The sequence below is a fragment of the Xyrauchen texanus genome, chromosome 3 (assembly GCF_025860055.1).
Source record: "Xyrauchen texanus isolate HMW12.3.18 chromosome 3, RBS_HiC_50CHRs, whole genome shotgun sequence".
Taxonomy (NCBI): Eukaryota; Metazoa; Chordata; class Actinopteri; order Cypriniformes; family Catostomidae; genus Xyrauchen; species Xyrauchen texanus.
Window position 1 is genome coordinate 46,173,816 of NC_068278.1, and position 16,021 is coordinate 46,189,836.

Consider the following 16,021-nt stretch of genomic DNA (forward strand, 5'->3'; position numbering starts at 1 on the left):
TCATCATTTATTCAACATTTTGTTGTTTCAAACTCATATTACTACCCCCCCACCACACACACACTTATCTAGACCCCAAAAGGAGATGTAAGGCTTAGTCACCATTCACTTTCATTGAATGGAAAAGATTTGCAATAAAAGTGAATGGTGACTGAAGCATTCATTCTCCTTAACATTTCCTTTTGTGGTCCAAGGACAAATATCATATGGGCTTGGAACCATATGGGTGAGTAAATGGTTAATTTTTTTTAATTTTTGATATCCCTTGAAGCATCAGATCTGTCTCTGGTGTGCTTTTGTTTTGCAGAAATAAAAAAGAACCACATGAGACAAATTTTAAAATAGAGTAAGAGTAAAGAGCTGGAAAATTAATGTGGATAGCATAGCTCAGATATTCAAGTCTCTGAAGATTTCATAAGAAGTATTTTGTACATACTGAAATCTCTGACTTTTCATTGCAGACTTTGGTATCTTGGCAAATATAAGCATATTTTGTGACATTGTTGAGATCTCTTCTGAAACTCATAGGATGCACGTGATATTATTTTTACAATTGATGTCAGAAGTTTACATACACCTTAGCCAAATACATTTAAACTCACAAGTCCTGACATTTAATTGTAGAAAACTTTGGCTGTCTCTGTCAATTAGGATTATTATTGTCACATTATTGAGAATGTGAAATGTCAGGATAATAGCTGAGAGAATTATTTATTTCAGCTTTTATTTCTTTCATCACATTCCCAGTGGGTCAGAAGTTTATATACACTTTGTTAGTAATTGTTAGCATTGCCTTTAAATTGTTTAACTTGGGTCAAATGTTTTGGGTAGCCTTCCACAAGCTTCTCACAATAAGTTGCTGGAATTTTGGCCCATTCCTCCAGACAGAACTGGTGTGTAACTGAGTCAGGTTTGTAGGCCACCTTCCTCACACACGCTTTTTCAGTTCTACCCACAAACTTTCTATCGGGTTGAGGTCAGGGCTTTGTGATGGCCACTCCAATACCTTGACTTTGTTGTACTTAAGACATTTTGCCACAACTTTGGAGGTATTCTTGGGGTCATTGTCCATTTGGAAGACCCATTTGTGACCGAGCTTTACCTTTTTGGATGATGTCTTGAGATGTTGCTTCAATATATTCACATAATTTTCCATCCTGATGATGCTGTCTATTTTGTGAAGTGCACCAATCCTTCCTGCAGCAAAGTGCCCCCACAACATGATGCTGCATCCCCATGCTTCACGGTTGGGATACAACTTTGAAGTTACATTTTTTGTTTCATCAGACCAGAGGACATTTCTCCAAAAAGTAAGATCTTTGTCCCCATTTGCACTTACAAAATGTAGTCTGGCTTTTTTATGGCAGTTTCGGAGCATTGGCTTCTTCCTTGCTGAGCAGCCTTTCAGGTTATGTTGATAAGATTCATTTTTACTGTGGATATAGATACTTGTTTACTTGTTTCCTCCAGCATCTTCACAAGGTCCTTTGCTGTTGTTCTGGGATTGATTTGCACTTTTTCACCAAACTACGCTCATCTCTAGGAGACAGAATTCGACTCTTTCCTGAGCAGAATGATGGCTGCATGGTCCCATGGTGTTTAAACTTTTTTATATATTTTATAACTATTTAATGTACAGATGAATGTGATACCTTCATTTGGAAATTGCTCCCAAGGATGATCCAGGCTTGTGGAGGTCCACAATTTTTCTTTTCGGATGTCTTGGCTGATATAATTTATTTTCCCATGATGTCAAGCAAAGAGGAACTGAGTTTGAATGTAGGCCTTAAAATACATCCACAGGTACACCTCCATTTGACTCCAGAATAGCTTATCAGAAGCTAATTGTCTAATTGTTTAAAGGCTTGGCATGATTTTCTGGAATTTTCCAAGCTGCTTAAAGGCACAGTTAACTTAGTGAATGTAAATTTCTGACCCACAGGAATTGTAATATAGTCAATTAAGAGTGAAACAATCTGTCTGTAAATAATTGTTGGAAAAATAACTCATGTCATGCACAAAGAAGATGTCCTAACCGACTTGCCAAAACTATAGTTTGCTAATATGAAATCTGTGGAGTGGTTAAAAAATGAGTTTTAATTACTTCAACCTAAGTGTATGTAAACTTCTGACTTCAACTGTATGCTCAATTTGCTCTTCATTTAATCTCACTGCCGTCTAGGAGAAACAATTGAGAAAATTAAGAGATTTAACGTAATTGTTTTCCATTACTACAGTTAGGCCAATTCTAATGATTTGACTGGGCCCACATAAATTATCTTTGCCATTTTCTGTTTTCCACAGAAACAGACTACACTAAAGTTACATCTTAAACCCCAAATTATATGCTTTAAACTTCCATGAAATGTGTTATAATTTAAATACACAGATGTGTGTGTATTTCAGGGGTATCTGCGCCAGTGTAAAAAGAGAAGAGACATGTTTAATGACGATCAGCTGAAGGTGATCTTCGGGAATATCGAAGACATTTACAGATTCCAGTTGAGCTTCGTCAGAGACCTGGAAAAACAGTTTAACACGGAAGAACCTCATCTCAGCGAGATCGGACCCTGCTTTTTGGAACATGTCTGTATTCCTCCAAATAACTGCAAAAATACAGAAAAACACACACAGAGTAAGGGGAAAAACTGAATTTGTAATTTTTTTGTGTGCTTACAGCAAGACGGATTTTGGATTTACTCGGAATACTGTAACAATCACGTTGATGCCTGCATGGAGCTCACACGTCTCATGCGAGATGCACGATACCAGCACTTCTTTGAAGCATGCCGATTGGTTCAGCAGATGATTGACATCGCCATTGATGGCTACCTGCTTACACCTGTCCAGAAAATCTGCAAATACCCTCTACAGCTAGCAGAGTTACTGAAATATACAGTACAAGAACACAGGTACACAGGCTATGTTCCTTTATCCCCATAGTGCCCTGCAAAGTGGACCTCATGGGGTATTTGGCCATTTTAAATTATTAGTTCACCCAAAAATTTCAATTCATTCATTGTTAACTCACTCCTGTCTTGTTATACCCCTATATTACTTTCTTTCATTTTTTAACACAAAGTGAGAAATTGTGAAAAGGTTTGTGCTAAGTGATGTCATACAATGACAGTTTATGGTGACCACCTCTTCAAGCTTCAAAAGAATGCAAAAGCATAATTCAGAGGTCTAATAAATTATGATCGTTATGGAAGCAAACAATAAGGCTGGGGTTGGCAACGGAGGGGTTGCTGGCATGCCAGCAACATCGAGAGAGGAGTAGACTATTTTATTTATATAAAATCTGCACCTACATTCCAATCTACATCTTGATGTAATCCTTCCTCATGATCATGCAGCTTGTTTTCATGCACTGAATGAGAGGTTAAACAAAACGTTAAAATGTGACGAGACTGCAATACACCCAACAGACACGTGCAGCGCGTGCAAGCCATTCGTGCATCATGAGCCGGTGTTCTGACAATCTGTGCTACCTGCTTAGGATGTGCTAATACCAGCAGTACAAACAGTGATATGTAAAGTTAAAACATGGGTAGCACATGTCGGGAGGCACTGGAGAAGCTGTCGGTATGTACTACAACAGCATGTGTCAAAAACCTAGGTAGCACATCTAGTCAGGCAGGTAATACCAGCAGCGCTTACCTTTCGATTAATCGCAGGAGTAAACGCGCCCGCTTAGCTTCGGTCAGGCTGCGCGGATGACCGCCTACATTCCGTGTTTCATTTGCTTCTTTTTGCTTTCAGAACAACACGTGATGTAATAAGGAGAACACCACTATTAATCCTTGAGATTTCCAAGCCAGCATACAGGTACACCCTCCTTAAACCATGGTCACACTCAAAATTACATTAAAAGTTTAAAAGAGAAAACATAAACCCACATTGTGGGGTTCAAAATCGGAGTCCATTCAAATGATTAATTCTACCTGGAAATAAAGTTTTAGGATTTTGCAGGTGCGATTCACCGAAAAGGGCTAAATAGTTGATCGGCTTGTGATGTGAGAATGGCTTGCACGTGCAGCACAAGTCTCATCTAGGGCTGGGCGATATATTGAATATTAACTATATAATTGAGATAATTTTGTTGATATCGCGAATATCGCTCTCAGATCTGTTTACGTGCATTGTGAGATCAAAGTAATACAGGTTCATCTAATGTATTATATAGTAAAACTGTTGACCTATTGATCTCCTGTGTGTGTTCATGATAGGGCATCAGAGCAACAGTTCACGCTGCCCTCTCTCGCGACATTAGGGCGTTAAAGCGAAAACTCGTTTTGCTTATCTAAAAACAGGTCTGCCAAAGCGATATTGACAAAAGAACACATCTTTAGTTACACTTACCTTTCCCCTATGCCAAAGTGTACCCTAACCCTACCCGTATCTCAACCTCAGTAGCAGCAGATATGAATCTTGTGAGAATTTTGCAGAACAACATGTAGTTACACAATAAATACATTATATTGTATGCATTTTAATGTTAGCACATAGTAAAGACACCTAATATGAAGTGTGAATAAATAAATAACGTATACACAAAATATACGATGGTGTAAATGACAAATTATGGAAATATCTGCTTTTCACGTATCTTTGTGACAGTTTACACTCTTCTCTTTCTCTCATTCTTTCTCTCTATTATCTTTCTCTCTCAGTGATTATCGGTATGTGGCTGCTGCGCTAGCGGTAATGAGAAATGTCACTCAGCAAATCAACGAACGTAAACGAAGGCTTGAGAACATTGACAAAATCGCCCAATGGCAGGCTTCAGTACTGGACTGGGAGGTGTGTAGTTAATATTTTAAGACAAAGGGCATGTACCAAATTTCACTCTCAGCCCTAGTGTCCTTCTCCAAGTCTACATTTTGCCACTTGGACCTTTGGGTAATTCTTCATTGTGGAGCAGAGTTGGAAATGAACATAGACTGGGGGCAAAAATGCCCCTAAATAAAAAATAAAAAAATGAAATTCAGATATATCATCAGATATATTTACAAATACAAACATCGCAATTTTCATTAGAATTTCACGGAACATTATTTGCAGCACGTTGTCTGTTGTGCAGAGGTTGCCGAGTCTAGTGACGGATCATCGCACCATCATCCCGCACAGACGGGCACTCCACTTCGCTTCTTTTCTGGATATGTTAAATAAAACTTTAGTAATAATACAATAATACTATTAGTTATATTAGTTTTGTAGGCTATGTTAACTTAAACAAAATATTTGGAAATACATGAATGAAAAAAAAAGTGATCCTGAAAAAAGTGTTTCAGTCACAACTGGCACATATTCCCTGTTGTCTTTTGTTTTTGTGCTTTTATGTTGAAATTCTTGTTTAGTTCCTGTTTCCTGTTAGTTTTTGTAGTCCTTTGTAGTTTCATTTTATGATTGGTTTTCCCCTGATTGTTTCTACAGGTGTTTCCTCGTTCCCTTGTTTGTTCCCTTGTATATTTTAGCCCTTGTTTCCCCCGGTTAGTTTGTCATTTCTCACATGTGTTGTCATGTTCTGTGCCTGGTTTCCTGCATTTTATTATGTTCTGAGTTAACTTGTTTATCTTTTGTTTCATTAAAGCTGCACTTGGATCCTCATTCTTTGCCTGCCTCATCACAGAAACAAAAGAATAAACAGGGAATATGTGACAACAATGCACATTACGCAGTGTAAAGATCAGGCAACGTGTAATTGTTGAAACATGCCTGTTGTCATTGTTACTGAAATATTCCCAAATGAATTTATATTGAATCTAATAAAAATTAAAGTCTAATTAAATCAAATAAAATTTAGAAATCAATGCTAATGCATAGCCCTTCGAATATTATTTGATGTTGATGTTATTTGATTTGCAACAGCCTACATTATCTCATTATTCAAATTGAATTATTTTATTCAATTGTAATATTTGCTATACAGTCATATTATAAGGTTAGAAAAAAATTACCTTTACAAAGGAAAAAAGTCCACCATGACTTAAAGGAACAGTTCACCCAAAAATGTCACCCAAAATATTTTCTCATAATTTACTCAACCTATTACCAACTCAGATGTGTATCTTCTGCTGAACACAAATATTTTTTAGAAGAATATTGCAGCTCTGTAGGTCCATACAATGCAAGTGAAGGGGTACCAAAATTTTGAAGCTCCAAAAAGACACGAAGGCAACATAAAAGTAATCCATAAGACCATAAGATGAATTTTTATGTCATTTTTTACTATAAATCTCCACTTTCACTTTAACATTCTTCTTCTGTTGTTTTTGCTGATTTGCATTCTTTGTGCATATCGCCACCTACTGGGCAGGGAGGAGAATTTGTGGGAAAAAACCGACTTAGATATTTATCTGTTTCTCACCCACATATCATATCAATTCTGAAAATATAGATTTAACCACTGGAGTCTTATGGATTATTTTATGCTGACTTTATGTGCTTTTTGAGCTTCAAAGTTTTGGTACTCATTCACTTGCATTGTGAGGACCTACAAAGCTGAGATATTCTTCTAAAAAACGTTGTTTGTATTCTACAGAAGAATGTCATACACATCTAGGATGGCATTAGGGTGAGTAAATGATGAGAGAATTTTTGGGTGAAATATCCCTATCTAAGTCATGTTGAAGTCCAAAAAACTTGAATTGCACACAAAGATTGCAGGTAGTCCCTCAATTATTATGAGATCATTAAAATGTATTCGTTTTAGAATAATTTAGATGGAGTTCATCATGCCACACTGTTAGGCATGTCAGCTGTCCAGAAGTATTTTATGTCAACTACCCACACATGGAAAAGTGATTAATTTAATCCATGAAAAATAGGTCTTTTAATGTACAGTATGTCCATTATTTCTATGATTGAGATTCTGACATCAGAGTTTGTATGATGTCATATTTATGTTATGATTAATTTGTTATTACCCATGTGTGTTTTTGCAGGGTGAGGATATTTTGGACAGGAGCTCAGAGCTTGTGTACACTGGGGAGATGTCCTGGATATATCAACCATACGGCCGCAGCCAAACCAGAATCTTCTTCCTATTTGATCATCAGATGGTCCTTTGCAAGAAGGTGAGAGAGAAAGAGAGGAAGAGAAGGCCAGAATAAAAATGTACAGTGTTTTAAGTGGGACTTGGGTGTGGAAATAAAGGGCAAGGAAAAGATGAAAAAGGAAGTGATGTCTCTAAAGAGATAGATACATAGATTAAATAGAAATTGAAATCAAGGTGGTATAAGGGAGGTATAAAGCCTCCTCCAAACACCCTTAAGCTCAAAGCACATGGCCCATTTTTAGTTTCTCCACTTAGGTGTGAAAACCCAGATCTCTTTAGCATGATATCTCACACACAGACAGTTCAATAACACAAAAAGAGAAACAATCAGCACCAGCTTCTCATGAGACAGGCATGAGATCACTGAGACTCATCTGTCAAAGCAACACACACACTACCAATTAGCAGTCTCACTATTTATATCCAGTTACAAATTGTTTCATGAAAGTATGTCACTTTAATGAACACATGATGGAATCACGAACAAATCACCTACAATTTAAGTAATTGTATTTTTTTTTTGCAAAATAATTAGTTCTGGTTACATGATATCATGCATATACCTCCCTATCCCACACTTTGTGTGTACGGGTATGAAAGTGTATAGTTGTGTCTTTTGATCATGGCAAATCAGACTTGCTGTCACATGGAATACAACCTCCTGGTGTAACATCCTTTGAAGTGTGTTGACATATATAGAGATGAAAGGGGGCATGTATTGGGTTGGGGGGGGAGGTGGAGAGGTTGTACATTGGAACAGAATAATCAATAAATCGAGCTTCATTCTATTAATAATTTGTTTGGATCGTCAGTACAAAGTTTGTTAACTGACTACAGATGTACTAATAAAGTCTCTCCACCTTTTACAGGATCTCATTCGACGTGATATTCTCTACTACAAGGGCCGGATCGAAATGGATCGATATGAGGTCATCGACGCAATCGACGGCCGAGATGATGATTTTAACGTCAGCGTGAAGAACGCTTTCAAACTAGCAAATAAAGACACGGATGAGATCCATCTGTTCCTGCCCAAAAAGCTAGAGGAGAAAATCCGTTGGCTTCGGGCATTTCAAGAGGAAAGAAAGATGGTCCAGGAAGATGAGAAGATTGGTGAGAACTTTTACATCACAAACATTTCTGAATCCATTACACAGGCTTTCGAACAGCATCATGACACTGCAAAATTCCATTTTAAAGGAACTGTTCACCCATGTTGTTTCAAACATGTATGACTTTCATTCTTCCATGAAACACAACAGGAAATGTTAGGAACAATGTTAGGGACCGATAGTCTCAGTCTCCATTCACTTTCAATATATGGAAAAAAGAGCAGTGTCAAAATTATTTCAAATGTATCTTCTTTTGTTCAACAGAAGAAAGTCATATAGGTTTGAAATGACAAAAAGGGTGAGTAAACGATGACAGAATTTTCATTTTTGGGTGAACAAACTCTTTAATGTCATAGTGTGCTTTTAGATGTTATAATTCAAATTCAGAACTTACATTTTTTGTTTGTTTAGGGTTTGAAATCTCTCAATATCAGAAGCGGCAAGCAGCCCTGACCGTTAGGAGGGTCACCAAACAGAAAGGTATGATATTGTGAAGCCTTTTGTCACATGACACATAACAAATCGCTCAAATTCCACATGTAAAATAAGAGATCATGTTCAGTCAGATGGTCATTATTGCAAAATAAACCCTAAAGGGGTTTATTTTTTGATATTGACCGGCTGACTTGCGTTATCCAGCTTATTACATGCCTACTTACCAAATAAATAAACACATGGACATGAAATATTGATTTTAGTCTGAATTATTTTATGTGAGAAGGGACCAAGAAAAAGAGACATAAAATCTATATAGGAAATAAATTGCATAGGAGAATGGTCAATTATACAGATTAGTGGTTGCTATACAAAAATATTTGACCACAGAATGCATTGCAAGAATGACCAATCAGAATCAACTATTACAGAAAGGCGTCTAATAATCCTTAATAAAAATAGGTCCTGTAGCATATACCATCCCAATGATGGCCACACATGGTTTTGATTCTTTATTGGCAATTCAGTAGATCCATCAGAAGCCAACAGTATGTCAGAAAATCGCTCATAAATAATAGTTCATTTTAAATGTGCTAAACTTTTGCATTGTCAAAGGGTGCAAAAAAACTAAAAACGTTATGGGGACTATTAATCAATGTGCTAATGCAGGGGTTTTCAATGTCTTAAACAGTAAGCCCCCCCATGACAAAATGTACAAGACAGCACCCCCCTCTTTTTTTTGTGGAGATTTATATACATACAATAATGTTGTATATAGGCCAATACAATAACCAAGTAAATAATAAATAAGATGGCCTATACTAAATGTCAACAATATCTTCCACTAAAAACAGCAGTACATTCTGACCACTCATTTGAAGTTTTATCAGGTATTTTCCTCTAGTGTTATGTTATCAAATTTCATCATATTTCAGGCGTTGGAGTGTGATTAACGGCTATAAATATTTCTATTAATAATATGAAACCATATTCTGCATTATTATTTAGTAAAAATACATGTTTGCCCTTATGACAATGGAATTACTTAACTGTTTTTAGCCTATATCTGTTAGACCAGAGTCTGTCTCTATGTGAAACTGCACTTGTCACAAACACATGAAGACACTTCGACCCCGATATCATGTTGAAATCGTAACAATGGACACGTCGTGACGGGTGAACAGAGGTGGAGCTATATGGCTTTATAATAGATTTGTGAGTGCACGGGACACATTTTGAGCATTTTATAGTTTTTATAAATTTTATAGTTTTGTGCGAGATTGAAGGAAATCCATGTGCGAGCTCTCGCATGATATGTATTCATTCAGGACATTTAATAGTATTATAATGCCATAAAGATACCGTCTTTAAGCTGGACTATGGTCCATTAAGCTAATCATTTTCATTTATCTTGACAATACATTTTTATTTTATTTATGTATTTTTTTATTTTAGTTTATGAATTTATCATCATTCTCCACGGCTCCCCTGATAAGCTCTGGGGCCCCCCTAGGGAGGTGCGCCTCCCAGTTTTGATACTGTGGTGCTAATGGATGTGCTCATGATTTCCATGCAATTAAAGGAATAGTTCACTCCAAAATGAAAATTCTGTCTTCATTTACTCGCACTCAAGTCTGACTTTCTTATTGTTTGGAACACAAAAGTTACTATTCACTTTTATTGTACAAATACTGTAATATGCAATGAAAGTGAATGATGACTGAGGATAACATTCTGCCAAACATCTCCTTTTGTAGTCCACAGAAGGAAGATACAGGTTTGGAAAAACTTAGAAGTTTTGGGTGAACTGTCCCTTACCTTATCTAACTGTCCCGTGCATCTTATTACGTGGCTCGTCATGCTCGTCACGGAGACTCAGCATGTGGAGGCTTATGTTACTCTCCACGATCCACACACAAATGATTATAAAATTATAGCGAGAACCACTAATCATGACCACAAGGAGGTTACCCCATGTGACTCCCCCTCCCTAGCAACTGGGCCAATTTGGTTGCTTAGGAGACCTGGTTGGAGTCACTCAGTCACCTGGTTGGAGTCACCTTGGATTCGAACACGCGACTCCATGGGTGGTAGTCAGCGTCAATACTCGCTGAGCTAACCACGCCCCAGGAGGACTGTCCCTTTAAATCACAATCACACTTAAGAGTCTTTCTGATTGTTTACAAATAAAGGGGTGCTTTGATTTCACAAGAATATTTCAACACATTATGGAATTTAAAAGGCAGGGCTGAGGGCGGGGCCGGGTCGTGATTCTGCACACCCGGCCCCTAATCAGGCTAATTAACCCTTGAGAGGGATAGAGGCCGTCTCTCTCCCACTGCCGTCTTCGGTCGGCCTCTACCCCTCTCCAGGGCTAATTAGCCTGATTAGGGGCCGGGTATGTGGAATCACGACCCGGCCCCACCCTCCACCCTGTCACAGACAACTTTCAAAGGTCTAAAACTGATAAGTGGGAATGAATCTGACAATCAATGTTAAACAGATACATCTTGAGTTTGTTTGCCTATGAATATGTAATGTGAAACCTGGAAACATGCAATTGTAATTTTAATGGAATATTCTGGATTCAAACGAGTTAAGCTCTACCAACAGCATTTGTGGCATAATATTAATTACAACAAAATTGGGTTACAATGAGGTACATACAACTGAAGTGAATGGGACCAGTTGGTAACATTGAAGTACACACTATTTCAAAATTATAGCCACAAGGCATAAACGGTATGCGTGTTAACAGTGTTGGGGAGTAATGGAATACATGTAACGGGATTACGTATTTAAAATACAAAATATATGTAACTGTATTCCTCTACAGTTACAATTTAAATCATTGGTATATACAGTTAGAATACAGTTACATTAAAAAAGTATTTTGATTACTGAAGAAATTACTTTGCATTTTATTGTCATTTAATATTTAGTCCTTTGAGATGGAAAACATTTATACATATAAATGATGTGATCCAAAGTGCATTTGAACAGCAGTGAAACACTTTCTGATGATGTGTTACATTCATAGGAGCAGACAGAGAAGTAAGTTTGAAGTAAGTTTGGAGCAGAAGAAATATAAATAAATCTTGTGTAAATTGTCAGCTTTACGCTAAGCTAAAATGCTATTTCTAGCCATTTTACATGCACGTTACCAGGCATGATAATATTTTTTTTATCAAGAATATTCACATTGGATCATAATTTCTTTTTTTTGTATAAGATATTTAGGTTTTTCAGAGAAAGTATTTTTAACATATGTATTTTGTCTTAATGTACTGGCAGAGTTTTTATAGTCAAAACATGTGAAAAAATCTACCAGTGCTGAAGAAGGAATCCAAAGTATTTGGAATACTTTACTGACCTTGAATAATTTAATGAAATACACTACAAATTACATTTTACTGCATGTATTCTGTAATCTGTAATGGAATATATTTCAAAAGTAACCCTCCCAACCCTGTATGTTAATATGATATTAGTGTGTTAAAATCGCTTACTAACCTTTTCTGTGTAAAGTTATAGCCAATTTTACAACTTTGTTGCCATGATGTTGTATTGTCAATAAACCATAAAACCCTCAAACTACTGTAAAAATTATGATTTAAACAACTTTACAGCTCAAATAATACATTATTATTATTTATTTATAATTTTTTACAGAAAAATGCTTTAATAAAACTATAGGCTTCACTTTCCTGCCATTTAAACCCTCCAGAAATTGGCCCCATTCACTTTAGTTGTAAGTGCCTCACTGTAATCATGATATTTGCTTTATTTAACCCTCTGGGGTCTGAGGGTGTTTTGGGCCCTGGAGAAGTTTTGACATGCCTTGACATTTGTGCTTTTTTCAGTTGCTTAAAAACATATTAATTGCTAAAGTCTGCCAACACTGTATTCAGCACAAACTGGGCTACAATAATATGTGAGCAACATGTATGTACAGGTTTGTATTTTTGAGAAAATAATGTTTATGCGTGGTTTTTGAAAAAACAAAATCTTTAAGTCATTGAAATAAGGCCATATAACACATACTAAACATTTGTCAACAAGCCTTTTGAGAACTGGATCTTGTAGCCTAGAGTTTTTGCTACAAAATGATGTGAAAGCATCCTGATCACTCATTCATACAAAACAATATAATAATTTAACTTTTGTAAGACAGTTTTAGTGTTAGAAAGGTCATATGCAAGGAGGCGTGAATGATCATGAATATTGAGGTAATTCACACCTGAGGAGACAAAAGACCCCTCCCCTGGGAATATCAATGAGGAATGTGACAGAAAGAGAATGAATGTGAGGAGTCTTAATGATCAAAATCAAGTTTTAAGTTACCTACACTACCGTTTAAAAGTTTTAGAAGAAGTCTCTTCTGCTCACCAAGACTGCATTTATTTGATTCAAAATACAGTAAAAACATTGTGTGAACTCATTTTACAGTTTTCTATTTGAATATATTGTAAAATGCAATTTGTGATCAAAGCTGAATTTTCAGCATCAATACTGCAGTCTTCAGTGTCACATGATCCTTCAGAAATCATTATAAGATGGTGATTTTCTAATATGGGCATATTTAAAGTGCATTTTACTAATTTACACCGGAACAGATATTTGCGAGCACAAGCATTGATGATAATGAGGCAGCATAAACACTAGATAAAATATATTCTAAACATTCATATAATTTTATATCATATTACATATCATATTTATATCATACAGCATACAATTTAAATACCTGCTTTAGCCGAAACTAAACTAAAACTTTCTTATTAGGAGTAATATTTCAAATGTCAATACTCTGAATCCTGGCTGGCAAGTCTGGAAACAGTCCCACTAGTAAAATGTGTACATGTTTATATAAAATAGCATGTCAACTAATGAAAACTAAATGACTAAAGCCGTAGGTCCAGACGGCATTCCCGGGCAATGTCATCAGAGTGCGCGCGAACCCACTGGCTGGTGTTTTTACAGACATTTTCAATCTGTCCCTCTCCCTGTCTGTAGTCCCCACATGCTTCAAAACGTCAACCATTGTGCCTTTGTGCCGAAGCAAGCCAAAATCACTTGCTTAAATGATTTGCGCCCTGTTGCTCTGACCCCCATCATCAGCAAATGCTTTGAGAGGCTAATCAGAGATCACATCTGCTCTGTTCTGCCCACCTCTTTGGACCCATTGCAGTTTGCCTACTGCAACAACCGCTCCACTGATGATGCCATTGCATCTACAATACACGCTGCTCTCTCCCACCTGGAAAAAAGGAACACATATGTAAGAATGCTGTTTGTAGACTACAGCTCAGCATTCAACACTATAGTGCCCTCCAAGCTTGATGAGAAACTCCGGGTTCTGGGCTTAAACAGCTCGCTGTGCAGCTGGATCCTTTATTTCCTGTCAGGCAGACGTCAGGTGGTTAGAATGGGCAGCAACATCTCCTCATCACTGACTCTCAACACTGGAGCCCCACAGGGCTGTGTTCTCAGCCCACTCCTGTATTCCCTATACACACATGACTGTGTGGCAACACATAGCTCCAATGCCATCATTAAGTTTGCTGACGATACGACGGTGGTAGGTCTGATCACTGACAATGATGAAACAGCCTACAGAGAGGAGGTGCACATTCTGACATGCTGGTGTCAGGAGCACAACCTCTCCCTCAACGTTAGTAAAACCAAGGAGCTTGGGATGGACTTCATGAGGAAAGACAGAGTACACAGCCCCATCACATTAATGTAGCGCCGGTGTAGAGAGTCAGCAGTTTCAAGTTCCTCGGTGTCCACATTACTGAGGAACTCACATGGTCCGTCCACACTGAGGCCGTTGTGAAGAAGGCTCACCAGCGCCTCTTCTTCCTGAGACGGCTGAGGAAGTTTGGAATGAACCACCACATCCTCACACGGTTCTACACCAGTACTGTAGAGAGCATCCTGACTGGCTGTATCACCGCCTGGTACAGCAATAGCACCGCCCACAACCGCAAAGCCCTGCAAAGGGTGGTGCGAACTGCCAGACACATCATCGGAGGTGAGCTTCCCTCCCTCCAGGACATATATAGCTCGAAGGATCATCAGAGACTCCAGCCACCTGAGTCATGGGCTGCTCTCACTGTTACCATCAAGTAGGTGGTATCGCAGCATCAGGACAATTATTGTGTTGTGTAAATATGTTGTTTATTGTAATTGGTATATGTCTCATCAATGTCATGGCTGTTATGTTGCTCGGAACTGCACACAAGACTTTCACCTACTGTTGCACTTGTGCATATGGTTGTGTGACAATAAAGTGTTAACTCTTCATCACTATCCAGGAGTTTCCTCGCCTGTGTATCGTTACAAATGCACAGAAAAGTGAATGACTTTGTTTTTAAGGCACAGTCGGGGGCGTTTACCATTTGCATTGATCGTCTCAGCACATCAGCGTATCAATAGCGTGCTCTGCTGGTGGGTGGGATCACATTACCTATAATTAGATAAACCAGTAAAAACTGTACATTGCTTTGTTTCCTACAGATTACATTGCAGGAGAATATTTGTTTTAAATTTGAATTGTTGAATTGAAATCTTAAGCTTTGTTTAGACATATGTTTTGAGTTTCAGTTAATTTTTGTGACGTGTTTCAGAAATATGCTCGTGGACACGGAGACTGCTGACATCTCACCCTTTTTATTTTCTTTATTTTACAAAAGCACAAGATTTTGTTGTTATTGTGAGTGTACACAAATAAAAGTAGACCCTTTATAGTCTCTAATGATGTCTTACACTTATCTGTATGCCCCAAAATGATGGAGTATTTTTAAGTTGTTTCCGCTGTAATGACGAAAATATCCAGCAGGACACGCTGGTGCATCCGTCGACCCCAGAGGGTTAAAGAAAAGGGAGGGTTTTTTTTGTAGTAATCTACATTATGCCACAAATAGTGTCGACTAAGCTTAACTTGTATTGAACCCAGAATATTCCTTTTACCTCCTGATACTCCCGCATGACTGCTGTGTGCATTTTCCATTTCTGTTTTTGATTTGTAACTAGTAGCATCTAATAAACAAGCCAAAAAATATAAATAATAATTGATGTCCACATCCAGGCACGTGGTGAGTTGTGCGTGGATGCCGCAGGGAATAGCGTGGTGCTCCACAAGATTCGTCCTTGTCACTACACCACCACGAGGACTTAGAGCACATTGGGAATTCCAAATTGGGGAGAAAAAGGGGAGAAAATAAATAAATAAATACATAATACCAAGTTAAAGAAAGTCCGAATTTTTTTTTTTTACATCAAATTGATTATGTTTCCAGGAGTGTTGATTATTCATGTTTTTGTGAAGTTACAGACATTGAAGCTGATTTGTTGTAAAGTTGAATAAATAATTCTTATTCAAAGTAATGTCCAGCATCATCCAATCACT

General features: G+C 37.5%; 1 protein-coding gene across 4 annotated transcripts in view; it reads left to right on the top strand.

Moving 5' to 3' along the window:
• Positions 1-16,021, top strand: part of arhgef9a (Cdc42 guanine nucleotide exchange factor (GEF) 9a) — a 49,598-nt gene that overhangs the window by 29,260 nt on the left and 4,317 nt on the right. For 2 of the 4 annotated variants that reach the window (XM_052112630.1, XM_052112647.1), the window contains 7 exons: positions 2,407-2,586; positions 2,680-2,912; positions 3,763-3,828; positions 4,674-4,803; positions 6,948-7,079; positions 7,930-8,173; positions 8,584-8,652. In XM_052112630.1, coding sequence (XP_051968590.1) covers positions 2,407-2,586; positions 2,680-2,912; positions 3,763-3,828; positions 4,674-4,803; positions 6,948-7,079; positions 7,930-8,173; positions 8,584-8,652 — 1,054 coding nt within the window. The remainder of the gene's footprint in view (positions 1-2,406; positions 2,587-2,679; positions 2,913-3,762; positions 3,829-4,673; positions 4,804-6,947; positions 7,080-7,929; positions 8,174-8,583; positions 8,653-16,021) is intronic. The other 2 variants (XM_052112639.1, XM_052112655.1) reach the window with 1 other exon arrangement.